Raw genomic sequence first — 25515 nt, forward strand, 5'->3', positions numbered from 1 at the left:
GGTGCTGCCCCTCCTTGTCCCTGGCCTCCGCAGGAGCCAGTAGACCTAAGGCACAGACCACGGTCAGGCAGCTGCATCCACCTACTTTCCTCTCCCCTCCTGGCCTTCTAGAAGATTCCGAAGTCACGAGAAAACTTTGGGGACAGTCTGCCTAAAGGCACCATCTGGCATTATGGTTGACAGAACTGGCTGTGTACAGCCTCATGTAGATACAGAAGCTGGGCACACCTGCTGGTAGAGCTCCTCAGGTGTGTGTGCCTGGGGCACCTGGAACACTCGCCTCCACGCTGTGGGCTCCGATGGCCTTGCAGACACTCATTGGAAGGGAGGCTTGTGTTCCCTGGGGCCCTGACTAGTCTGTCCCCCAGAAGCCCTGCCATGGGTGGCTTCTTTGGGAGGCTTCCGATGCAGGCCCTGGCCCCGAGCCTGGTGAGGAGGGCAGATCCCCACACACCATGTGAATGGGAAGACGCTGCTCAGTGGCTCCGGGGCTTGTAGGGGATGCCCCTGACACAGGCAGGCACCATGCTCATAACAGAGCAGGCCCCCCAGAGGGCCACCCTGCCACAGGTACCTCACCAGCACGCGGCAGCTGGCACTGAGGTTGCGGCAGGTAAGAGCAGCTCTGGACAGGATGGTGCTGGGTCACTGAGCATTAGGAAAGGAGTGGGGTTGGCTGCCTTGCGGGCAGTCCATGCAGGTCCATGCCGCCTGCCAGTTCTGACTCCAGGGTGGCCCTCCACCTCCTGGGGTGGTCGCTCCAGCCCTCAGCTGCCCTGCTACCCCCTCTCCTCTCAGCACTTTGTCTGCGCCAAGTGTGAGAAGCCGTTCCTGGGGCACCGGCACTATGAGAAGAAGGGCCTGGCCTACTGTGAGACCCATTACAACCAGGTGGGGCCTGGGGGCAGACAGTGGACGGGCAGGGCCTGTGAAGCCCGGGGCCAGGGGGCGGCCGGGGGCAGTGGGGGCCTTCAGGGAGGCGAGGTGGCATGAGTGGCTGGCACACAGCCAGCACCCATTGGGGCACGAGAGGACCAGGGTGGCCCCTTCAGAGCCTGTGCTGGGTGCCAAGGCCAGGCCGTGTGCTGGGCGTCCTGGGAGACTCTGGCCCCGACGTGCTGTGGGAACCGAATGAGAGGGCCGTGGGCATCCTAGCTTCATGGGAGTGATGGTGCCGCCGTCCTCCTCCCTCCCAGTCTGCAGAGCTGCCCAGTGGCTGTGCCACAGAGGTCAGGGGCTAGGCCCTGGGGCGTGCCCTCTCATGGACCCCAGCAGGGGTAGTGGGGTTCTCCCCAGGAGCAATGCCTCAGCCTGCGGTCTGTCCCAGGGTGGTGATTCTGTTGAGCCAGGGGTGCCCTCACTTCAGGCCTGAGGCTGCACCCTGGCAGGAGGGGCCCAGGAGTCTGAGGAGGATGCTTGAGAGCAGCTGTTGGGGGGGTGGGATGGGGGTCGGTGGCAGCCTTGGCCCTGCGCCAGGGCGTGACTGCCCACCACAAGTTTGACACCTGCTACGTCCACAGCTCTTTGGGGACGTCTGCTATAACTGCAGCCATGTGATTGAGGGCGATGGTAAGGATCCTCTGTCCCTGGCCTGTGCCCCCCTTGCCCCCCTGCATGTGTCTGCTCTCCCTCTGGCACGTGAGTCCTGCAGCTGCAGGCCCAGCTGGTTCCACCCAGCCTGGGCCTGCTGAGCCTGCCTGCCTCTGCCCCTCGCAGTGGTGTCAGCCCTCAACAAGGCCTGGTGTGTGAATTGCTTCTCCTGTTCCACCTGCAACAGCAAGCTCACCCTGAAGTAAGTGGTGCCGGCCTTCTGGGGGGCCCAGTGTGGGCAGACAGGGGACTGCACCGTGTCTTCCTCCTGGAGCCTGCCATGGGAGCTCACATTTGAGTGGGCTTCCCCTGGGCTCTTCATCAGGCTTTTCCAGAAAGCCTGCTGTGGTCGGGGCCTGGGGCTGCCAGGGCCCCCAGGACATCGTGAGGGTTGGGGGGAGGCGAGCCTCCAATACACCAGCAAAGACACTGGGCTCTGGCGAGGGAAGGGCATTCTGCTCAGGGAACAGCACATTTGAAGCCAAGGAGTCCAACCACTGGCTCCTCCAGGAAGCCACAGGAGGTGCAGAGTGGCTGGAGTTGTGAGGTGAGACAGAACCCGAGTTTCTGAGGACAGCGGGGAGTTATGGATGGTTCTGGAGTATCAGAAGCTTCTGGGAGGGAAAGGAGGCTTGGCAGCCTGTTTCCTCATCCTCCGTGACCTCTGGCTGGAAGCTCACCCCGCAACCTGGACTGCTAGGGGCTGGGGCTCTGCTTCTGCAGAGCCTGACTTGGTGGGGCCAGGAGCCCTCCTGACTGCTGGACCTCCTCCCCAGGAACAAGTTTGTGGAGTTCGACATGAAGCCCGTGTGCAAGAGATGCTACGAGAAGTTTCCATTGGAGCTGAAGAAGCGGCTGAAGAAGCTGTCGGAGCTGGCTGCCCGCAAGGCCCACCCCAAGTCCGTGGGCCTCAACTCCGCCTGAGGGACCTCCTGCCTGCCCTCTGCCTCCATGGCCCCCTACCTGCTAGTGACCCTGCTCCTGGTGCCCCTTCCCATTGCTGCCTCCACTCCGCATCTCTGCTCCCTGTCTGTGGCCTCCCCTTCCTTCCTTCTTTCCTCCCCTCTTCTTCCCCCCTCATCTCTTCTCCTTCCCTCCCTCCCCCATCCACCGGTTCTTCCCCTCTTCCCTCTCCTCCCCATTCTCTTTGCTCACTAACCCCCCTTTTACCCCTAATCCCTCATCTCTGTCTCCTCCCCAGGCCTTTCTTCTCTCCCTTGCTATGGGCTCCTCTCTTTCCTTCTACAAAGGCATAGGGCAGATGCAGGGGCCTTGAGCCTAGAACAGGCCTGTGCCCACAAGCCTTAGCTCTAGGTCCTCTGGGGACATGGGAGCCTCAGCGCCTGGGGTCTCCTGGCCCTGGTCATGGGCCACTGCTCCCAGCCTTGCTCGTCCTGATCTGTCCCACTCCTGCAGGGGCACCCGGCAGCTCACGTCCTCCTGCGTGGGAGCTTGACCAGCTTCCACCCCAAGGTGGTCCCACTCTCCACAAATGGCCCTGGGGGGCCACAGCCAGGCGGCTGCTCCAGCCCTGTGACCCTGACCATGAGGATGGGGGCCTCTGGCGACCACCCTTTCACCCTTGGCCACATGCTCACGCAAACAATTAGGATCCTTGTGCTTAAACCGTGTCGGTAAATCTTGCCACTGTACCCCTCAAATCATCAGGAGGGACAAGGACTCCACCCCCACCCTTGTTGTCACTCAGGAAGCCTCCTTCCTGAAATCCGGCCTTGGCTACTCCACTCTGGGCCAGCAGCCACTGTGGTTCCCCCAAGCCCCTCTGTGGTCCCCATAGCACCTCAGGCTCCCTGCTCCCTCCACAAGGGCACATGCTGATCCTCTGGGTGCAGCTGGCCAGGGGGCAGAAGGTAGTGGGAGGCTCATCCTCCCACTCACTTCCGGGTGGGTGGGTGGCTCATTCCGACCCTCCAGGGAGGACAGTTCCTCCGTGGCTAGCACAGGATGTGGTGCTTGCACAATGAATGAAGGCTTATTTACACGACCACATGGCTTGCTTGGTTTTTGACATGAGAGTGAGGACGTGAGGCAGCAGCCCCTGTGGACATACTGCTTTGAGGGTGTTGAATGCTTAGAGAAGCAGACACCATACAAGACAGGTGACAGAGAGGTCCAGTTGGGATCCAGTCCTTGTTCTCAGGGGCAGGCTGCTGTCAGGCCTTGGAAACAAGTCCAGCCAGAAACCCTCAGTCCATGAAGGCTGGCTGGGTGGGCAGGATGGGTGGGTAGGATGGAGCGGGCCAGCATGGTGGGGATGACCCCAGGCCGCTAAGGCCCTGCATCCAGCTCTGCTCCTGCCTGGGCACTGGCCTTAGCATGAAGCCAGCAACCAGAGAGCAGGCAGGCCTGGCCGCACCCACCCCAGGCCCTCCCGGCAGCGGTCATGTATCCCAGTGCCCCATGAGGGAAGGAGAAAGGTATGCTGGGGGGCCTCACAGGAAGAGGAGGGAGGAAGGGAGGGGGAAGGGAGAGGAAGGGAGGAGAGAGAAACGGATGAAGTCATTCTCTGAGAATGGGGTTGTCATCCGGGTGTCCCCAGAGAAGTCACAATGTGACTTGCTTTTTCTGGAAGAGTCCTTTTGCTGGCCAGTGCCTCCTAGGCCTCCTGCCCACCTGACCCTCCTGCTCCACCTTCTCTCACTAGCACACTGCACACTGCTTCAGGAATTTTTATTGAACGTTCTTGGGGGAGTCCTTTCAGCCATCCACTCATCAGCCTGGAGCCCGATACTCCCAGCCCTGTCCTGGGCTCCCCACTTTGGCCTCCATGGTCACACCTTCAGGAGAGGAGACCTGCCTGGTGTGCTGAGGGTAGTGGAGCTGTGTTCTGGGGGGAGAGCAGCATGAGAGGGCTGTCTGCAGAGTGTAGGCCCTGGGCCAAGGAGTCGTACTAGGCAAGTGCCACGAGGACCCCAGACTGGGGAGGGGAAGTGAGTGGGCAGGTCAGCTCCCAGTGCTAAGGATCAGCCAGGGCCGGGGTCTGGGAGCCCCGCTGCTTGTTCATGGCGCTCAGGAGCTGCTGCACATACGAGGTCAGCAGGTCATCCATCTTGTAGCCCTGGACAGGGGAAGGGGGGTTGGAGGCTGTGAGGTGCAGTGGCAGTGCCTCCCTTCGGCCTCAAGGACACCCTGTACAGGGAGGTGACGTGCAAACAGGGTTCCTGCTGCTGAGAACAGAGTCTGCCTCCCTCCTCAGAGTGCCCAGGACCACAGGGCCCACGCCAGGCCTTCCCTCATGATCCCTGGCTGACACTCCCAGCCTTTTCCTTGCTGCTCCTCCTTCCAGACTCTGACGGCCCTGCCTGGCCTAGCTCACCCTGGGCACAGGAAGCCAGGCCCTCACAGGGAGCGACTTGCCTGGTGGCAGTCTGGGGTCAGGGTTGGGGAAACGTAGTCCCTGGGGCCTCCGCGTCCTGTAGGTCTGGATGAGGGGAAGGGACCTGGGACTCACCAGAGAGGTTTCACACAGCAGGCGGCTGCCCCGGGCCAGGCTCCCCAGTGCCATGTGGAAGTAGGTGCTGCCGCTGCTCCAGCTGGAGATCTTGGTGAAGGGGTAGGTGGTGAGCAGCTCCTGGGGACAGAGTGGGCCAGGGGGAGTAGGACACAGCTGAAGCCCAGGGGTCCTAGGCGCCCTAGGAAGGAGCTTGTCCTGGGGTCCTCCAGAGCCCGGGGAGCCATGTGAGGGGGGACAGGAGGGCAGGGGATACCACCTGTGCAGGGTAATTGGACCTGCCCCCCCCCGGGGCCCTGCTGCTACCTTGGTCTTGGGGTGGATAAGCAGAACCCCGTGCCGGTTGATGGCGATGAGGATGATGTCTGGGTAGGAAGGCTCCGAGGTTTGCTGGGGAGGGTGGGGTGGGCACAATGGTCACAGCCCAGCCGGGGAAGCCCGGGGGCCACCTCCCTGGGACACACACGTGCACTCACGTGCACACCTCCTCCTTCCAGGCCAGGTGGCCAGGCCCTCCCCTGGCGTGTATTTAAAGAGACACTCAGGCTGCTGGGGGCAGGGCTGTGTGAGGCCTACCTTCACCTCGAAGAAGGCAGACCCAAATGTGGGCCACCGGCAGATCCCCTTGAGGAACGCCACCTTGGCCTCCTCTACTGTCTTGTCCTTGTGCTTGTCATAGGCCAGAAGGATGTTCTGGGGGATGGTAAGGGCCAGTGAGCACCTGAGTGGGGCCAGTGCCCTACCAGGGCCTTCGCACAGGGTCCCTGGGGCCCTAGTCCAAAGCTGCACCTCGATGCCTGCGGCCAGACTGGGGGGCTCCTAGAGCCTGGTGTGTCCTCCACACACAGAGAATCAGTCTCTGATGTACTGGGGACGGCATGGGGAAGGGGTGACACTTGCAGGCACAGCATGCCCTCCATGTCCAGAACGTGCTCATCTTGCCTAGGCAGGGCCTGGCACCCATGGACCCAAGGGCCCCCTCCCCAAACCCATCAAGGACCTTTCTCCATTCCTCGGAGGACATGAGACGTGTCAGGTTCTCAGGCACAAGCTCCCTCAGGATCTTGGGGATACTAGCTAGCTGGGACCGGTTGTTGTCAAACTGGGCCTTGTAGATGAGGCCGGCCAGGTGGACAGCATCCTCCTGTGAACACTTGTGGAATCCACGAAGGTACTTGGGCAGCTCCTGGGTGATGGACGTATTGGCTTAGGCTGCTGCCCCCAACCCTCTGAGTTTAGGCGGCAGAGGTACTGGCTCACCCCCGGTCAGGAGACAGAGCCAGCAAAGCCTAAGGCCCATGGGGGAGGGTCTCGGGCAGGGGCAATGACCACCAAGTCAGGGCAGGGCTTCCTGATGTCTGGCCATAGAGGTGGTGGCCTGCCCTGTGTGGTTGGGATCTTCTGTCCCCTCCCCTTCTCAGCAATCATGCTGCCGGTGCTGGTCAGTCACCTCCCGAGGGCTGCTGTCCCTCTGCTCCTGGCTGCAGAACTCTCAGGGGCTCAGACTGCCCACACATGGGGCCTAAGGGCCTCAAAAGCCCCTGCAGAGAGGGGTGTCCTGGAGCCAGGTGGCTGTGGGCCTGCTGCCTCCTCTCCTGCCGCTCAGGGCAGGTGTGTGAGGGATCAAAGCTGGACTCAAATACCCATGAGGAGGGAGCCTGCCTGGGTACCTGATGGTAATGAAGTACGGTGTCTGCATTCACATCCTTCCCCGGGGTCACGTTGAGCCACAATTTCCGCATGAAGTACACCTGGTAGGGGAGTGTCACGGGCGCCCCTGGGCAGGGGCGGATGGGGTGAGGAGTGGGTTACTGAGCACCCAGGCTGTCCTGTGACCCAGCAGACTGTTGGACCTGTGCTGCCCACCCCCTTTTGTGGCCGAGGCATTGCTGCCCCCCTCCCCTCACCCTGCCTGCAGCACGTGTGCCTCGATGCACCTCGCCCCCCTACATCACTGCTGTGTTTGCTCCTGCTGCCTCTCCTGCTGGAAAGCCTCATCCCCTCTTCCTCCCTAACCCCCATCTCCTCCTCATCCTTCAGGATAGCGTAGAGGCCATCCTGGCCGGGATGCTCCCGGACCTCCCTGTGGGAGTCAGCCCCACACACAGCCGTCATGACCCTGCATCCAGCCATCTGTTCTAGACTTGGCCCCAGGTCTAGCCATACCCAGGACTCAGGGGATATAAGGGGAATGAATGAATGAATGAATGAATGAATGAATGGGCAGGGGCCGTGCAACAGGTGCCAGGGAAACCTTCTGACCCTGGCACAGGGAGGAAGACTGTCCCCTCTCTCCCTGCCCCTTCTACCCCAGCCACATCCCTTCTTCCTCACCCCTATCCTGCTCCCCTTACCTTCCTTCTGGGGCTTGTTTTTCTTCACCCAATCAGACACTTGCCGCAAGGAGTCAAAGAAGAAGTCTCCCTCCTTCTGGCTGATGACCTGGGGTGGATGGGGAGGAAGGCAGAGGGGTGTGCAGTAGAAGGGCTTCTGGGGAGTGCCCTCCTGGAGGGTGCGGAGCACCTGGGTCCAGCCAGCCCATCTATGGCCTGGGAAGCCCCATGCTCCTCAGCGTTGGGTCTCTCTGTCTTGGGGGCCTGTCCCCCCATTATGCTGCTCCATAAGCCTACCGACTTTTATCCTGCCAGCCTGTGTGCAGTGCGGGGCCTGGCCCAGGACACGGGGGAGAATGCCACATACCCCAGACATCTGCCTGCCTTCCCGCCACCCCTGGCCCACCCCGCCGACTGCACCTTGTCAGCAATCTTGATGAAGAGGCTGCAGCCTTCCCAGGAAGACAGCTGCAGCCTGGTGGCGATGCCCTGGCATACATCTCGCACCCGAGTGTAGGTGCCCACCTCCAGCATCTGGGCAGAGAGCAGTACATGAAGGTCTCAGGATGAGGCTCCGCCTGGCATGACCCCTCACAGCCTGGTGCTGTTTCTCCTAAGGACGGGCTCGGGGGGCGCCTGGGTGGCTCAGTTGGTTGAGTGTTTGACTTGAGATTTTGGCTCAGGTCATGATCTCAGGGTCGTGGGATAGAGCCCTGCACCCACTACACTCAGTGGGAGTCTGCTTGACATTCTCTCTCTCTCTGCCCCTCCCCCACTCATGTATTCTTGCTCTCTCTCAAATAAATAAATAAATCTTTAAAAAATAAAGACTGTCTGGACATGCCTTAGCCTTCCCTTCTAGAAAACTGGGCAGATGCTTATGTTGTTCAGAGTTCACTGTCTTGAGGGCCCAGGAGGCTCAGCCTTTTGAACTTGGTTTGAGAGCCCTGTAACCAGACTGTGGGAACTTTGCCTTGTGGGACCCACTGGCTCCAAGATGATAAAGGCCATGCTGCCAGGGGCGGGGCGGGTGGGGGGAGGAGGAGCCGGCAAGGGAGCATGCTCTTCGGCCCCTCCTCTGCACCTCACTGCTGCCACTGGGCTGGAGGGGACTCTCTACCACAGCTGGGGTCGAAGGGACTCTCCCTCTCACCTGTCCTCTGCCATCTCCCACAGCCCACAGGGGCTGGGTCTCCAGGCAGCCCCAATGACAGCAGTTCTTCCTCCATGCCCCAGGACAGGGTCAGAAGCCTACAGGAGCCCTCTGCCCTAGGACCCAGCTTCGATGCCCACCCTTAGGGCCTCTTCACTCCTGAACCTTGGCCAGAATGCCTTCTCTAGACTTTCCTGACTTCCTGCTCTGCTGACAGCTCCCACCTTCCCCCTGGGACAGCCCCTCTCTGTGCTGGCCCAGAGTGTCCCATATTCCTTTGGGACTTGCCACTGCACTAGCAACACCCCTTCTGGGGTGGCTACTCCCTGTGCTGGCTTTGAGCACCTGAGGGTGCAGGGCACTCAGTTCATGTCTAATGGGTGGGGAAGGAGACAGTGAAGGTGAGAGGCCTACTCTAACTTGGAAAACAGTGTCAGTCAGCTTCTTTTGGCTCTCCGTGGGAAACCAAGGTGGGGAGGTTTTGCTGGGGGCTGCAGGCCAAGAGCCTGGGCAGCCAGTCACTCAGGCAGGGGTGGGGTAAGGGGCTCACCTCGCTAGTGTCGTTAGGGAAGTAGATCTTGTGGCAGATGCGAGAGATGTTCTGCTCTATGGCCTCCACCTCCACTGGGTGTGGGGGCTGCTTCCGGGGTCCTGTCCTAGAGTGAGATGACGCTAAGCATGCCACCCTGCCATCCCAGCCCGGCCCAGGCCCCAGCCACCACCTCCAAGCTAAATTATGTGCCAGACACAAACAATAAATAACTCTGCAATCCCAGTAGAGGATGGGGTACAGAGGGGCTGCCCCACTCCAGGCTCAGAGGCCAGCCTGGACTCACTTCCCAGGTGCCCTGCAGCTCCGAGGAGGCTGGGGAGGCCAGGACATACATGGGAAGGGGATCTGGGCAGAGCACCAGTGCCAGGGAGACCTGGGTTCTCATTCTCATACAGTGGGGGCATCTCCGCAGGGCTTCTCTGAGGGCACCCAGTTCCCCCTCCATGACCATGGCCGAAGCACTATCTCCCCTAGCCACAGGAGGCCGAGCTGGACAGGACAGGTGGCGTGGATGAGAATCAAGACAGCCAAGGAAGAACTGCCCCACTATGGGAGGGCTGGCCACATCGATTGGCAGGGAGTGGCCTCCCATCTTGGCCACCCTTGGCTGGGCTGGGTGGGGAGTTGGGTGGCTTGGGGCATTGACATCACACTCTGGCCTCCAGGCAGCTCCTCCTGTGCCCTGAATAGGCAGCTGTTAGGGTAGGAAGAGCCCATGGCTAAGACAGCCTGCCAGCAGCATCCACTGACCATCCAGGCCTGTCAGACCTTCAGAACCTCGCTCCTGGCTTCTGTGCAGGTTGCTGGGGGCCTGGGCCTGTCTCCTTAAGTGGACACCAGCTTCTGGAGAGGACACAGAACCTGGTTTCATGGACAGGTGTCCCCATTGGACCACAAGCCCTGGAAGGGCCAGATGGGCCCCTCAGCATCCATAGGCAGATGCTCCTGAAAGGGCAGGGAGCCGGCAGGCTCACCTCAGGATCCTCTGGATGCGCCGGCTGCAGTCGGGAGCCAATAGCTTCTTCCTCCGCGTGTCTACGAACTTCTGAGCATGAGGCAGCAGCGCCTTTCCCGGGGGGAAGAGGCCAGTGCAGAGCCACAGCAGCTGCCAGCCCCGCTCCTCACTGTACCTGGAGGCGGAAATGCCTATGAGCTCAGAAAGGATCCTCTACAGGCCTGGGCCAGTGGGCAGATGGGGTGTGAGGCCCGCCCAAGGCCGCAGCCAAGGAAGCTGCTGCCCAGCGGCCTGATGCCTCCAAAGGTTTTCACATGCATAAAATGGGGTGGGGGTACCATCGTGCCCGTTTTATGGAGGGGGGCACTGAGCTTTGGAGAGCCCGTGACATGGCCAGGTCACAGAGGAGAAAGGGCGGGAGAAGGCAGGGACCAAGGCAGGTCCGTTTCCCTCCCTGCTCTGACCACCCCCAAGAAGGCGCAGGACGGATGAGGGCCGCAGCCTTCTCAGTGCTGCTGTCAGGGCCGGGCAGGCTGGCGGCCCCCACGAGCTGGTGCCCTCGGGCCCTCCCTGTCCCCAGCAGACCTCGTGGTGTTGTGTGTCAGCTGCTTCAGGATCTGGCAGTAGACCTCATCCCGCAGGGCTGACTCCTGGAGGGCCAACGAGAAGATCTGGTCGGCGAGCTCCACGGAGGTCCAAGCCTGTCGAGATGGGTAGTCACCCATGTACCGGAGGATGCGTGTGGCTGTCAAGGAGGATGTGCCAGCTTGGCCGCCTGCTACCTCTGACCTGGCCCTGGCCCTGGCCCTGGCCCTGGCCCCACACGGCCCGACCAGCCCCGTGCGCAGATGCTGCCTCTGCCCTGCGCTCCCGGGGCCCGTGCCCTTCACAGGGTGGCGCTGGGGCCTGTGCGTGCGGGGTTGACACAGAGCGGGGCCAGGCTGGCCGGGGAAGGATATCAATGAAGATCTGACAGGCAGGGTCCCGGAGCTCGGCATTGGCGTGGACTTGCTTGAGCAGAGGCTGCCGCAGTGGCTCGGATGAGTGGGCCCACAGGTGGCCCTGTGTCCGGCCCAGGGGCAACATGGTCCTCCTGACTGTCTCCTTCTCTGGGGCCCTGTTAGGGATGGTGGCTGGTGTGAGGGCCTTTCTCAAGCCTTCTCTGCCCATGTGTGTACTGTCGAGGGAGAGCCCAGGCCCCGCCCTGCCCTCCTCTTGCCCCGCAGAGGCCAGGTGGACACTGCACCTGCCTCCATGGCTTCCCTGTGAACTTCAGGGAACACCGAGGGGCTGGCAGGGCCTGGTGGGGGCCTGAGTGGGCACCTAAAGAACTCGTAGGAGAATTCCTCCAGGGTGTGTGGCTTCTCCTTGGGCTGCTCCTCAGGCAGTGGCTCTGTGGGCTGCACCTCCTGGGCTGCCAGCTTCCGCTTCTCTGGTGACATGGCCAGCAAACTCTGTAGAGGCACAGGCCTATGGGTTCCACTGCCCACAGGGCTCTTCCTGTGGGCTCCTTCCTGGCCTGGTTGCTCCAGTGCCATGGGAGGGGCTGACCACAGGGTTGTACAGGCCTGGGCCTACCCCTCTCGTGTCACCTTGTGTGTGACCCATGACCACTGTCTCAATGTCTCCAAGCCTGTTCCTGTTCCTTAGGGAGGCTTCTCAGACCCACGAGGCTCCCCTTCCCCAGGGCACCTCTCAGGGGCATCCCGCCCCTGCCTGCCCGGTTCCCTACCTGCCTCAGGCCGCAGCACAATGTCACTTCTTCTGGGATGCCCTGCTGACAGGGCAAGCCCCTATCCTATTATTCGCTCCCAGAACAACCAGTGCTTCTTCTTGGTGGTACTTTGTACACTAGCCATCGATTGTTTGCCTAAATGCTCCTTGAGGGTAGAGTCACTGTGGTGTTCAGTGCTGTAGTGCATGGGGCACACGGTTGGCACTCAATATGTGAATACTGGAATGCCTATCTGTCCTGTCTCTCTGTGGAGCTGGCTTTAGGGGCTGGGGTGAGTGGTTTGTGGGTAGGGAGACCTGGGCCCCCATGGGTCAGGTTTAATCAAGGCTGACAGTGGGGAAAGGGTGGGTTTGTTCCCAGGACACACTGTAGTGGGAGCATCTGTGAAGTGCCAAGCGCTGTGCAGGTCAGTACACAGATACTGTGCCAGGCTCGTGGTCACCCCAGAGGGATGACAGGGGCGGCAGAGCAGACCTAACGCCCAGGTGACCTCCTGGCTTTCTACAAGGTGGGGTATGAGCCCCTGAGCTAGCAACCAAGCCTCATCCTCATGTGCCCACAGGTGCCTGGGCTGAGAATAGATGAGCATATGAGTTACCATCAGCTGTGCCGAGGGCTTGGTGACCGTTGGGATGGTGTAGAGGCAAGCTGTGGGCACCAGCCCCGTCTTGCCTGTCCTGTCGTTCTGGCCCAAGGTCCAGTTCTCAGAGGCCAACAACCCCTGCTTCTTTGTCAGGATCAGCAGGTCCCCCTTCTTGAAGGGCAGGATGGTGGTGTCATCTGCAATTCCAGGTCACACACAGGGGCAGGAAAGCACCACTTACCAAGGGCGCTGCAGGGGCCAGAAACTGTGCTGGCATTTTGTGGTCTGTCTCCTTCAGGAGGTGAGTAAAGCCATACACGGAGTGGTGGGCCCAAGGCCACTGTGAGGCTGAGTGGTGGTGGCCTTCCTGGCCACACAGCCCGGGCAGGCAGGGGCGGGCAGTCCCCAGCCTCAGGGGACCTGCTCTCTGTGCTGTGAGGCCTCCTGAGCCTGCATCCTCCTCTGTCTCAGGCAGTTGGCAGATGTAATGGGCAACAGGGATGAGGTTTCCCAGCACACATTTCTCTCCATCCCAGTAGGCCACCCGCCTCCCTCCTGAGGTCCTTGCAGTCATTGCACCCCCTAATTCCCAGGGGTGCTCAGCTCTTGCTGCAGTGCTGGCTTGTAGGGAAGGTGGCCAACACCTAGACCAGCTCAGGGCTCAGTCCCCCACCCCTAAGGTCTGTGACCCTGGACCATCTGCTTCCCTGCTCTGAGCTTCCAGTTCCCTGTCTGTAAATGGGAAATTGAGTAGCTGTGGGGATGGTACTCAGAGCTCAGTTTGGTGGCCTGGCTGTTGTCTGCAGTGGGAGGGAGCGGACTTCCCTGAGCTTCCTGCAGCTACTGTCCTCAACTAGTTTCACCTTGGGGACTTTGAGACCACTTCCTTTAGCCCCTCATTTTATAGAAGGGAGGGCCTTGCCTAAATCTGCCCCACACCAAGCTTCATGGCCCTCTCCCTCCTTGTGCTTGGGTCCCTCCTGGAACCCTGCCACATGGCCACTGAGACAGGGGGATGAGCCGGCCACCCTCCCATTGACCAAAGACCTGCCCCTCCCCACCGGGCACCTGTGGCCTTCCTGTTCTGCAGAGCCATGGCGAACACGGACCTCTCCTTCAAGCCTTCCAGAAACATAGCTACCAGCTCGGCGATGGCCACGCTGCTGGGGGACATGAACTTGTACTCCTCTTCGTGCAGCGTGGAGAGTACCAGCCTCTGCCCACCCTGCGCCTCTCTGATGGGACAGAGGATGCAACATGACCAACGGCCTGTTCCACCATCCCCGTTCCAGCGCCTCGACAGCCTCAGAGGGGGTGACCCTCCTGAGTCATAGACGATTTGGTCAGGGGCACTGGTGGGGCCAAGGTGTGAGCTGAGGTCGGCCCACGTCCCAGGGACTCCCATGTGTGGTGGACAATGACATCCAGAGCTCAGGGTCCCTTGGGCTTCAAAGGTCCCTTGATGAGCTCCTGCTCTGTGGGCTCAGCTCTGGGTGGGTGATGAGGCGGCTGCTGTGCTGGGCCACCACAAGGATATGGCAAAGACTGTTGGAGTTGAGATGAGGCACTAGTCTTGGTGAGCTTGGGTGCGCTATGTCCCATCTTATGTCATGGGGACAAGTGCCAGCATGATCAGCCTGAGTAAGTGGTGGCCACTGTGTGCCCCCCACACACTGGTAATGATTATACTGGTCATGGCACACTGGGGTATGCTTTAACCAAGGGGGGCTCTGGCAGGGCACAGGCAGGCCCTTCCCAAAGGGCTGGGAGGCATTCTCAGAAGACAGGAGGCATGCAGAACCATAGAGGTGGGGGCATCTGAGGCCCAACCTGGCCTGCAAGGCTGCCCTGCCACACATTCTGCCTCTGTCCTTTACTTCCTCTCTCAGATGGTCTTCAACCTTTCATGTGACCAGTCTTGCCCACAAGAAGGGAAGGAGCCTGTAAATGAATGCACACCCAAAAGGGGCTGCAAGCTTTTGTGCCCCCTCCCAGGTGGACTTGGGTTTTAAAGAGAAGCCCAAGAGAACAATGCCTCGGGTGCAGACACAGCACTTAACAGAGTAGTGCCAGCCCAGTGGCAGGAGAGGATGAGGTCCCACGTCCAGCGGCCATCACACTGTACATGCCCATCCTCATCCCTGCACCCCAGCTGGGTGCCAAAGACAACATACCTCCCTCTATCCCTGTATCTCCTGGAGCCCCCAAGAACTAAGGTTGGAGGAAAAAGAGATTCAGGGCATGTTCCCTTGGGACACCCACCTGTTGGTGATCAGGCTCACGACCTCTGGAAAAGAGAGTTCTAGGAGTATCTTCTCTCTCTGGTCCAGGAAGTACATCCCCTTCCAGTTAACAGCTAAGATCAGCTGAGTCTTGGGCAGTCGGGGGCCTGGCCAAGGGAGACAGGGGTGTGAAGTTTAAGCTGTCCTCATGGGGAACCCTGCCAGCACCCACTCAGCTCCAACAGATCCCATTACCGGAGAGCGTGGTGACCTCAAAGAGCCGGGAGAAGAGCAGCGGCCACTGCAGGCGGGCCGTGTCCACCACCTGCTCCTGCACAGCCAGCGGCTTTGCCTGCTTCTGGGTGTACTGTGCCTGCAGGGGGACACAGTGGGTCACTTCTGTCACCCATCTCTCACCCAGTCAACCCCAGCTTCAACTAGTGACCCAATGTCCATGGTGCTCATTTGCTGGACCATTCTGTGAAGCTTCTATCTGAAGAAAGGTTAGTGCTGGTGAGGGCTGGTGGGGATGCTCTGGGGGGCTGGTACAGCCCTATTTTACCTGCCTTGGTGGAGGACCATTTGTGGGTGGTTTTGAGAAGGGAGGAAGCCTCGCCCCCTCGTTAGCATCAGGACGCCAGAAGGCGGTAGATCAGGCTGCAGCTTGCTGCCTCAGCATGGAAAGCTATGAGGGGGGCTTGCGCGTGCATGTGTGCTCGGGCCTGTTCCTGCCAACACATGCGTGCCTTATGGGCCTATGTCTTGCTCTGTGCAGGAGGCCTGTCTTGGTGTGCATCTCTGTGTCCTCGGTACCTCTGTCTATCCTCTCTGCCTACTTGGGAGCCCCTGCTCAGGGACCTTCATCTCAACCAGACCCTAGTCGACTTTCCTTCCTCCCTCTTTCTTGGCTTCTTCTCCACCTCTCCACCCCACCCCCCATCTCCACTACTCTCTGTCTATAGCTGGCTATAGTGGCCAATTGAACTTTCTTTTTACTATTTGTTGAATAAAATGTTACTTCTCTTGTTTTCTGTTTAAAAAGTGGTTAAGGAACATTCATGCTCTGGATTGTGGAATGCAAATCAATGGCTTATAGCTGAAGGGTGATCTGGCGACGGGCAACATGTATCAAGAATTGTAGAATGTAAAAAAACAAAAACAAAAAAGAAACCAAAACAAAACAAAAAAGAATTGTAGAATGTTCATACACTCTGAAATCTAGGAATTTATCCTGGCAAATAACTGTCAAGTGTATAAAAGTTGTATCTACAAAGTGGTTCACTTTGTTGTTTTAATTGTGAAAAATGGAGAATGATCTTACCGTCCATCAACAGGAATCAGTGAATTATAATTCATTATTGCAGTACTATGCAGCCATTAAAAATGAACATGAAAAAAGGAAGAAAAAAGAGGAAAAAAAGGAAAGGGAAAAAAAAAATGAACATGAAGAATAGTATTTAGTGATACGGAAATACAGCTTCATGCTATGTGGTTAAGTGAAGAAGCAGGTTGAAAGTGGCTATATGATATGATCCTATGTTTATTTTTTAAAAGGTATATTATTGGGGCACTTGGGCGGCTCAGTGGTTGAGGGTCTGTCTTTGGCTCAGGTCATGATCCCGGGATCCAGGATCAAGTCCCACACCGGGATCCCCACAGGGGCCTGCTTCTCCCTCTGCCTGTGTCTCTCATGAATAAATAAATAAAATCTTTCTGAAACAGTATATTATTTCTCTCTCTCTCTAGTCATGTTCATATCTCAGTTGTACAAGCATGGACATAATCTGGAAGGATATATACCACAATGTTAAGAGCAATGATCTCATTGATATATTATTGGTGATTTCACTTTTCTCTTTGTATCTGTTTGTTTTCTGATGTATTTGGTAATGTAGATGTTTTAAGTGGTTTAATGGAAAAAAATTCTGTGTATCTATGTTCACTTTGGAAAAGAGTGGCTGGGTAACATTTCCTAATTCTTTACCCTCACCCCAACTCTCTCTTCCCAAATTACAAAGCCACTTCTTACTCATGTTCATTTGGGTTCACATATGCCTCTGGTGGTCCCTCCTTCATATGAGCCCTAAAAGCCCATGGTCTCTCTCCTGTAAACACATCCACTCAGGCTGGGAATCACCAAATATGACCCAGTGGGCTTTGCTGCCTCTAATTCCTATCACCAAGAATTCCTATCGCCATCTTATAGAATAAAGGTCTGGTGGTCAAATATGTCTGGGAAATGTGTCTGGGTAAAACAATCAGGCTTCTCTACTGCAGGACTTGTCAGAGCCTTTCGTAAGCAGTTATGCACTGTGACTCCCTAAGAGCAGGACATGGAAAGTTGTATTTTCCAAACCACAGGTGCACAGAACCCTTGTCCGTGGGCCCTCTTGGGGCACCCCCTTTTCCTGTGGCAGAATGGAGACTATGTTGCTTGGCCATTCTCACTGCCCCTCTCTGAATTTGGATGGCCCCTGCTGCTTGAACCACACACTTGGGGTTCATCTCCCTACCACTGAGTTGTCAGTCCCTAACAAGTAGGCATGGTGCTGTCTTCTTCCTCCCTCCCTGTCCTGCCCTTTCTTGGTTCCTAGTGCCATGGGGATAATGGAAGTGGGCGTGTATTAAACAAAGGGAAACCCCCTATTCACAGCTCTCCTGCCATGGCAGCAGCGGTGAACAGTGAGCCATGCCTGGAACCTCAGGCCATGCTTCTGAGCTCAGCACCCTGGGCGGAAAGAGGCACTGATCGGGGGAGGGGGGCAGGTTTGGAGAGGGCTGCCTCTGTGACGGGGCAAGGGAGGTGCTATCCCCTCATAGGGTGGTGTTCGGGGGGCAGTGGAAACCCCCACTGGTGTGGGTGATCCTGAGGACACAGGTGTGTGTCAGTGAGAAGGTGGAGGCATGAGCCCCCAGGAGGAGCCATGTTTACATGGTGCAGGCTGACCAGGCAGGGGTAGAAGATGGGCGGCCCTCCTGGCTGTGCAGAGCCTGTACTGAGGGCTGGGTGTGGTGTGCAGTTGGCAGCTGTGGGTGCCCACCTGTGCCAAAAGGCTGAGACCCAGCCAGACGCTGTGGTAGAGATGAGGACAGGGATGAGCTGCCCTAACTCGCCCAAGATGCTGCCTGGAAGGGATGAGGGACAGTAGAGTAGGCCTGTGATAGGGAGCTGGACTGAATGATATTGTAGAAATCTCGAGACAAAGCTAGGCGCCCTGGCAAATCAAAGTCTCCCATTGCCCAGTGGGAGGCCTGTGTCCCTCGACACACCTAGGCCCTCTGTCCCAAAGGAGGCTACATAGCCCAAGTGCCCAGGCTCCATGGAGGCTGACCTTGGCGTGGGCAGCAGTGACGAGGCTAGCCCACTTCTCTGGAGGCTTGGTCTTGTACAGCTTGGAGGGGATGCAGCTGGGCAGCAGCTCCTGGACAGCTTCACTCCCCACCGAGGCACCGAGCTGCACGTAGCAGTGCTTGGCCAGCAGCTGTACCAGATCATCCTCCTGCACACCCCAGAAACAAACATGGAAGTAAGGGGGGGATGTGTAAGAGCCCACCTCCCCCACGACATCCCTGCCACATCCCAGCTCTTGCCCCAGCACAGTGGAGATGGCCAGCAATCAGGCCATCTGAGAACCAGGAATCTGAGCAGCCACCTATCCTGCCACCTCTGTTAGGCTGGACCTGCCCTTTCCCCAACACACTGGGATCATAGTGTGCCGAATGGGACCCAGGAGGCTGCTGTCCTGCTGGTAGGCTGGAACTTCTCAGCAGCCTCAGCCCAAGCCCTGCAAGGCCCTCTGCCAGAGGACAAGGGGCGACCCCCGTGCTACTCACCCACCTCTCAGGTAGACAGTGAATGTGCGGGAGTGAGCTGAGGCCCTGGTGCAGCCCCAACAGTGTCGTCTTAGTAGGGCCAATGTGGGCCACCTCTACCTATCTTACACAGTGCTCTTACCCACTGGTCACCCCTGTGTGGCTTATGCAAGGATTCATTTGGGCAGGGTCCCATGTAAGGCACCAGCACGGTCCAGCATAGGGCAGGGCTCCTTGCTCCAGGGGCCCTCTAGGTGCCCAGCAGCCCTCTTCTCTCCAGGAGGCCAAAGCTTGCAGAGTCACCTAGCTGCCTGCCCCTCTGGGGCCTGTCTCCCTTGCCCCTGCCTCTCCTTGCACACCGCCCCATTTCAGACAGGCCTCCAGGGTTACCGCAGCCAGCTCCAAGCCCGAGAGCAGTGTCCTCCTTACTCAGGCCCGAGAAGGCCTGCAAACGCAGGTGTAGTGTCAGTCCGAGGACCAGGTGCACGACTCCCCTCCCTGGATCCTCACACCATACATATAGCTCTCAGCCTCCCTGCGCTCTCTAGGGCCGCCTTCCTGCTGCCCCATGAACAGCTGCTGTGGTAAAGCCACCTGGGTCTGGGGCTGATGGGAGGCCTCCCCCGCCTGCTGCTGCTGCGTCGAACCCTGAAGACCTGAGCAAACCCGTGGTCCACAGGAGGAGGAAGGCGCCAGGCTGGGAGGGTACAGCTGCGCAGCCAGCGGAGGGCCGGGGACCTGCGCTCCAAGAACACATTCCTGGCCCCTGCCTCCCGCCTCTCCCTTCTCCATTCTGTGGGGTGCTCCCTGGGGGCCGAAGCCCAGCCGGCCCTGGAACACGCTGGTCCCCCAGGCTGACCGGCAGGTCCGTCTCAGGGCCGCCTCGTGGCGGCGGGGTCCCCTCACCTTCTCGAAGTTGTACTCGCCAGACCAGACCCCATGCAGCACTTGGCGGTAGATGAGCTGGGTACTGACGGGGTCCTCCTGGGAGTCATGCCAGGGGGTGAAGAACTCCTTCCGGAAGTAGATGCGCCAGGGCGACTGGCGCTCGTTCTCCCCCCTGTCCCGGGCCAGCTGCTCACACTGGGCGACTGTATCCATCACGTGGTCGCGCCCGCTGCCCAGGGACCAGAACTGAGGCCAGAATGGGGACAGGGGGGTTAGCAACCGCTGCAGGCCAGGCCCTGCAGGGACGCCCACCATCAGACCAGGCGAGTGGAGGGGGGCTCAGCGGGTCCTCCAGGGTCTGAGGGCTTCCCCACACAGGGGCCGGGCCGGCCCATGACTCTGACACACGCTGCCCTACGGGGCCCTCCCAGAAAAGGTACGGGTTGGTGTCCAAGGCCGGCATGCAGGGGCTATAGACCTTGACTGGTGGATCGGCCTGAGTGTGTTGGAGGCTGTGGGCTTGGGTGCAAGAGCGTTCAGGTGGCGCCATGTGGTGGGACCCTCTGACCTGGGGCATGGGAGTCTGCAGCTCCCTGGTACGTGGGGACTCCCCGCAGGATGGTGACTGCCTGGTCTATGTGGGGGCTGCTCAGGTGTGGCCAGGGACCTACGAGATATGTGTGACACGGGGCCAGGGCGCAGCCACTGGGCTGAGTACATGAGTGTCCCGGCAGGAGGACAAGTTTCCTCTGTGTGTGTGCGTCTGATAAGGGCAGTCGTAGCCAGGGGGACATGGTAGAGGGGCTCGAGCTGGCCTGGGTGTCTGTGGGAGGTGGGAGAGGGTGGGGCACTTGGCAGTACCTTGTCGTACACGGCCACCTGGAGAGAAAAGCCCAGGTGATCGCTGAGGCCCTGCTTGTGGGCAATGTGCAGGCAGACTTCCCGAGATGTCGAGGCAGAGTCAACCATGACAGTCAGGCTCTCTCCGGTCACCAAGATGACATGGATTGGGATGTGCTTCTTGGATTTGACTGCCTGGGGACGGACGAAGACTCAGGCCCTCTGTCCTGGAGGCCTCCCCACCACCGCTCCTCTCCCCAGCTTCCCATCCCTACGGGTTCCCAAGCACCAGGCCTGCTGAGGCCCCACCCAGCTCAGCACAGAGGGAACAATGAACACTCTGGCCAGCGATGCGGGCTGCTGAGCTGATGGACCCGCGGTGGGAGGAAGAGCAATATCGTCTGCAGCGGGCTCAGGAGTTTGTGCGCCTCTCCGAGGTACACGGGTGGGGTGCAGCCTGTAGGTGGGGGTGGGGGGAGGCTAGAGGGGTCCCATTTTAACATGAGAACTCTGAGCTTTGGGAGGTTAAGTGATTCAATCTCAGAAGGTCAGAGGAGCTCTTGGAAATCTCCAAGTCCTGAACTCTGAGACTGTTTGGGTGCACGGAAGCTACTGTTCCTGTGTGCGCATAGCACGGTGTGAGCACGGCACGCACAGCTGCTGCCAGGGCATAAGCAGTGCTGGCGCCCAGGTGCAGAGCAGATAGAAAAGGGAGAAGGAGAAGGGGGCCTGGACTTGGGTGGCAGGGCGAGAATGGGAAGGGGAGCCGCAGGAGGTGACCCCAGCATAGGGCCTGACGGGGCACAGGAAACATGTGCCTCCCAGGAGCCTTGGACCCCCTCCACCCTGCCCATGTCTGAATGACCCTTCCTGAGGACACTGCAAGAATGCACAGATGACACAAACAGCAATGTCACCAAGGATGTCCACCTTGGAATGATCACTGCCTTCTTAATAAAATGCGTATGTTCTTGGGAGGGTTAACACTTTACCCATTCAGTAGTCGGTCACACTGTAAGGCTAAGATTTATTTTCCCTTAAGCTGGTAGGCCCCTAAAGACCTGGGGAGGGCTCTTTTGAAACCTGGGCCATGCCTAGGGAGGCTGAGCCCAGGTGTGACCCATAGAGGGCACCAAGAAAGGTGGAGGGGCCCAGACGACACACTTCCTGCTGGCAGGTGCTGGAGGAGCCATGGGGCCCGGCAGCATCCTCCTCTGGTGGTCTCCCACCCCTGCTGGCCCCTACCTGCAGCTCCAGCCACGTGGGGGGCTCCGTGCGTACCCCATTAGCATAGGTTCGTCTCAGGCGTTCTGCACAGAAGGGCCCATAGCCAGCCGGCCCTTGACCAATGAAGTTTAGCAGATACTGGTGGGTGAGGAAGGGAAGGGGAGGAAGACACTTAGAATGGAAGCTACTTTCTATTTCCTGCCCAGACAGATTCTGAAAATCATAATACTCATTGCAACTAAGTGAGTTGATGAATGTGTTAACTGACCTCATTGTGGTGATAATTTTGCAATATATGCCTATGTAACATCACTACACTGTACACCTTAAGTTTAAATCTGGGAAAAATGAAAACAAAATAATAATATCCAGTGTTGGCAAAAGTGCGTTGAGATGGGCACTTTTCACACACCATGAGAAGGAATATAAATTGGCACAGCATTTCTGAGGACCAGGTTGTCACTATGTTTAAATACTGCATAGCTTAAAAACGTGCATACTTCTTGACCCAATAATTCAGACTCATTTTATATACGGTGTGTATGGTGGTGACCAGTTGGAAGACAGGCCCTAAATGTCCACTGGCAAGTTAAATACCCTCTGGGATAGCTATATACATAGATGGCACTCGGGAAAAGTTTAAACCATGAGAAGACACTTATGGAGATAAGTGAAAATGCAGGAGAGTCAATATTTAAAACACATCTGACAAAAGGTGTTGAAAACCATTTTGTCTCACAGAGATTTTGTGAGGAGATGCAGCCTGAAAGAGTTTGCTCATGTCAGGAGTGGCCCTGGTGCCCAGGGAAGATGGTCCAATGACCACGCCTCCTGCTGTCCCTGAAGTGACACAAGAGGAAGTGAGATTATTTCTTGTACGATCACAGGTAGGACGCTGATACCGCAAAGGGAACAGAAGGTACCTCTGGGTGTGGGGGTGACTTGTGTTTTCTTTTCAGACTTGCTGCATTTCCTACATACTATTTTACAATCAGAACCCAAGCTACATCAAAGCAGCGAGGCCTGGGGCTTCCAGTACTCAGGAGCACCTGTCAACACCCCACGTCCATTTTCAGCTCTGAGGACTAGAGAGTGAGCTGGCAGTCAGCCTCCAGTCAGTGCCCACTCCTGGGACACCTTTGTCTTTTCAACACACAGTTCACCCACCACTTCACTGTCGACTCCGAAGAGCCATCTTGGTGTCTGGGACCAGTGAAGTGGCCTTGCAGACCCTGATTAGGGGCCAGAAGGAGCCAGGTCCAGAGTCTTCTTTTAAAGATGGGGAAACTGAGGCCCAGGAGGCACTGCTGCCTACCCTGGCCTGCAGGAGCAGGGCTGGGACTTCTGGACCTGCTCCTGAGCCTAGAGCCAACCCATGCTTGCTGTAACCCACCGCCCCCCACTTTCGACCCCTGCCCCGGGGCCTCCTCACCTTCATGAACCTCTCGGAGGGTGGGAAACAGCCCAAGCAAAGGCTGAGCAGGATCCAGCCCCGGGCCAGGCAGCTTGTTTTGAAGTTCTCGGACAGCTGCTTGCAGATCTGGCAGTAAATCTCGTCCCTGAAAGACACACACAGCAGGGAGGCCAGGCTGGGGGCTGGCTCTGGGTGAGGGGACAGTGACGTCTGGGCACACGGCTCCTTCTGTGCCCCTGAGTGGGGTCATCTACACATGGCAACCTCCAGTCTCCTCACCTCCAGTTGCCTTGGCTGGGCTCCCTCCCCTGCCACATCCCAGGCCCACGGGGTGTCCGCTCACAGCACCCTGCCCTCCAGCTGAGGGGCGCAGCTGCAGAGAATGCTCAGGGGTCTCACAGCCCTGCCCCCAGTGGCCCCGCCCTCACTGTCACTTCCAACCTTCTGCCTCACCTTGAGCCATCCCTCCAACTATGGACAGAAGTGGAAAATCCCTTAACATCTCCCCTCTTGAGCAGTTTCCACTCCCACAGGCTCATGAGCCCCTCTCTCTGCCTTCTCTTTGGGAAGGGGCTTTCCTGGGTCCTTTCTGCTGACTTAAGCCGCTATCGTCCCCCACAACGGTCCTGCAGGCCCCTCCAGCCTCAATTATCCAGAGGCCAGCATCTTTCTCCTAATTACTCGGTGGTGTGATGATGGTCAATGTTGAACTACCAACTCTCCTAGGAAAAAAGCTCTCATGTTGCATTTGCCAATTTCTGTATTGTAAATATCTCCACCAATGCCAAGGTGAAGCTACTAACATTATATCACTGAACACAGAGTTGGGAAAAATATTCACGGCTGACAACATCAGCTCTCATGGGCTAGTACAGTCAGCTCCAGCCACCTCCTCTTTCTGCAGTCTCTACCCATATGATCATCAACTGTTTCACCCAATTTGGAAGTCTGGAAGCTCTTGGGACTCCTCCCATCAGCCAGCCACGTACTGTCAGTCTCCTGGATATTTTCTCTGCCCCCCTTCTCTGCTCCTGCTCTCTGAGCCATCCCTCATCAGCTCTTCTGGGACCTCTGCAGCAGCCCTCTCCTGGCCTCTACCCCCAGGTTCTATCCTTCCATGTGATTGCCAGGGAGACCTTTCTGGAATTCAAATATAACCATAGTCTTCTCTTTCTTAAAACTTCTCCTTACTACTCCTAGAATTGAATTCAATCTCCATGCCCCAGTTGTGACAAACCACTTAAAATTCCAGACCCTCAGGCTGTTTCAGGACTCTGTGATCCTGTTTACCTTCTCCCTCTGTCTGGTGAACACCCTTCCTCCTTCCAACTCCACCCAGCGAGGGCATTATGACTAGTCCTTGGTGCTCTCACTGGACTCCAATCTTAGCACAAGCAGTTATTGTGGGTGTTTGGCTTCTCCCATGCTCCCCACTAAAGAGTGAGCTCCCAGAGGACAGGGACACTGTTGCCCTCATATCTGCATCCCCAGACTTCAGGCTAAGGCCTGGCCCTGAGCAGGTACTTAATAAATACTCATTGCCATTTGCAACAACATGGGTGGAGCTGGAGAGTACTATGCTAAAGGAAATAAGTTAGTCAAAGACAAATACTGTATCATGTCACTTACATGTGGAATTTAAGAAACAAAACAGATGAACGGAGGGGGAAGAAAAAGAGGCAAACCAGAAAACAGACCCTTAACTATAGAGAACAAATGGAATGTTGCTAGAGGGGAGGTGGGTGGGGTGATGGGCTAGATGGGTGATGGATATTAAGGAGAGCACTTGTGATGAGCACCAGGTGTTGTATGTAAGTGATGAATCACTAAACTCTACATCTGAAATTAATATTACACTGCATGTTAATTAACTGAAATTTAAATAAAAACTTGCAAAAACTCATTTATTTAATGCACGGCTGGATGTGGAGGGGACATTTGCTTTGTTTTAGAATCTAAGATCCCAGAGCCAAGGATAGATGATAATACTCAACATTCTAAAGATATATATTCTTGTAGAATTTATTAAAAGATGGCAGAACCAGTCTAGCTACTGTGCCATCTCCTTCATAAAAGAAGATGAAAACTTTGAAAGGGGATTCCTGGAAGGGCCTTCATAAGAGTAGAGAGATCTTTGGCCCATCTCTACTCCCTCCAAGTGATGGGGAGCTAGAGGGAAGCCCCCACTTAGCCCCCAGCTGGAGCTGGAGCCAAAGGAAAACTGTTAATAGAGATGGGGCTGTCTGCCAGAGTAGAGATCCATCTCACTCCTATCTCAGGTATGCTGAACTCCAGAAGCCCATTGGCCTACCCCAGGGTACTGGAATGGGGTACAATGACAGAGTTCTTAAGAGTGCTTGACTTATGTATGCCCCAGAGACACAAGTTAGGGGCCTCTATGAACAAGAGACCAGCATCTGCTTCTTCCTGGAGAATTCTAAGCTACCTCAGATGGGAGAAAGAATGGACAGGAGCCGGGAGTTGCACTTGGTGGGCAAGCATGGACAAGCTTCTTGTTGACTAAGATGATACCACAAAAGAAGCTGGGACTCAGGCATCTTGATAGGATCCCACACAAGCAGGCACCCCATCATTCCAGAAGATTCCAGTGCTAAGAGGCTGTGATATGTTCAATTAGGGGCTAGATTTGAGAACAAGTCTCAATGGATCACTGAGAGTGTCAGCCCCAGCTAGGACAGCACTGTGTGGAAGTGCCTCTAGAGGTACTTGGAGAACC

General features: G+C 57.5%; 2 protein-coding genes across 17 annotated transcripts in view; one reads left to right on the plus strand and one right to left on the minus strand.

Annotated features, from left to right (window-relative positions):
- The window catches only part of LIMS2 (LIM zinc finger domain containing 2), a 46016-nt gene extending 42421 nt beyond the window's left edge, over window positions 1-3595 (plus strand). For 7 of the 10 annotated variants that reach the window (XM_077861266.1, XM_077861264.1, XM_077861265.1 and 4 more), the window contains exon 7: window positions 2367-3595. In XM_077861266.1, coding sequence (XP_077717392.1) covers window positions 2367-2846 — 480 coding nt within the window. In that variant the 3' untranslated portion in view covers window positions 2847-3595. Of the gene's footprint in view, window positions 1-798; window positions 892-1520; window positions 1570-1716; window positions 1793-2366 lie in introns of all 10 variants that reach the window. The other 3 variants (XM_077861263.1, XM_077861268.1, XM_077861269.1) reach the window with 2 other exon arrangements.
- A 671-nt stretch (window positions 3596-4266) lies between these two features.
- MYO7B (myosin VIIB) overlaps window positions 4267-25515 on the minus strand; it is an 86293-nt gene continuing 65044 nt past the window's right edge. For 3 of the 7 annotated variants that reach the window (XM_077861246.1, XM_077861243.1, XM_077861249.1), the window contains 20 exons: window positions 22797-22923; window positions 21383-21502; window positions 20159-20332; window positions 19316-19543; window positions 17929-18096; window positions 14852-14969; window positions 14637-14763; window positions 13443-13609; window positions 12390-12571; window positions 11380-11510; window positions 11024-11173; window positions 10642-10803; window positions 10076-10231; window positions 9099-9204; window positions 7816-7929; window positions 7417-7504; window positions 6733-6839; window positions 6063-6248; window positions 5639-5755; window positions 4267-5452 (listed from right to left, as the gene is read on the minus strand). In XM_077861246.1, coding sequence (XP_077717372.1) covers window positions 4919-5452; window positions 5639-5755; window positions 6063-6248; window positions 6733-6839; window positions 7417-7504; window positions 7816-7929; window positions 9099-9204; window positions 10076-10231; window positions 10642-10803; window positions 11024-11173; window positions 11380-11510; window positions 12390-12571; window positions 13443-13609; window positions 14637-14763; window positions 14852-14969; window positions 17929-18096; window positions 19316-19543; window positions 20159-20332; window positions 21383-21502; window positions 22797-22923 — 3262 coding nt within the window. In that variant the 3' untranslated portion in view covers window positions 4267-4918. Of the gene's footprint in view, window positions 5453-5638; window positions 5756-6062; window positions 6249-6732; window positions 6840-7416; window positions 7505-7815; window positions 7930-9098; window positions 9205-9252; window positions 9945-10075; window positions 10232-10641; window positions 10804-11023; window positions 11174-11379; window positions 11511-12389; window positions 12572-13442; window positions 13610-14636; window positions 14764-14851; window positions 14970-17928; window positions 18097-19315; window positions 19544-20158; window positions 20333-21382; window positions 21503-22796; window positions 22924-25515 lie in introns of those variants that run through there. The other 4 variants (XM_077861248.1, XM_077861247.1, XM_077861245.1 and 1 more) reach the window with 4 other exon arrangements.

This window comes from Canis aureus, chromosome 20 (genome assembly GCF_053574225.1).
Source record: "Canis aureus isolate CA01 chromosome 20, VMU_Caureus_v.1.0, whole genome shotgun sequence".
Classification (NCBI taxonomy): domain Eukaryota; kingdom Metazoa; phylum Chordata; class Mammalia; order Carnivora; family Canidae; genus Canis; species Canis aureus.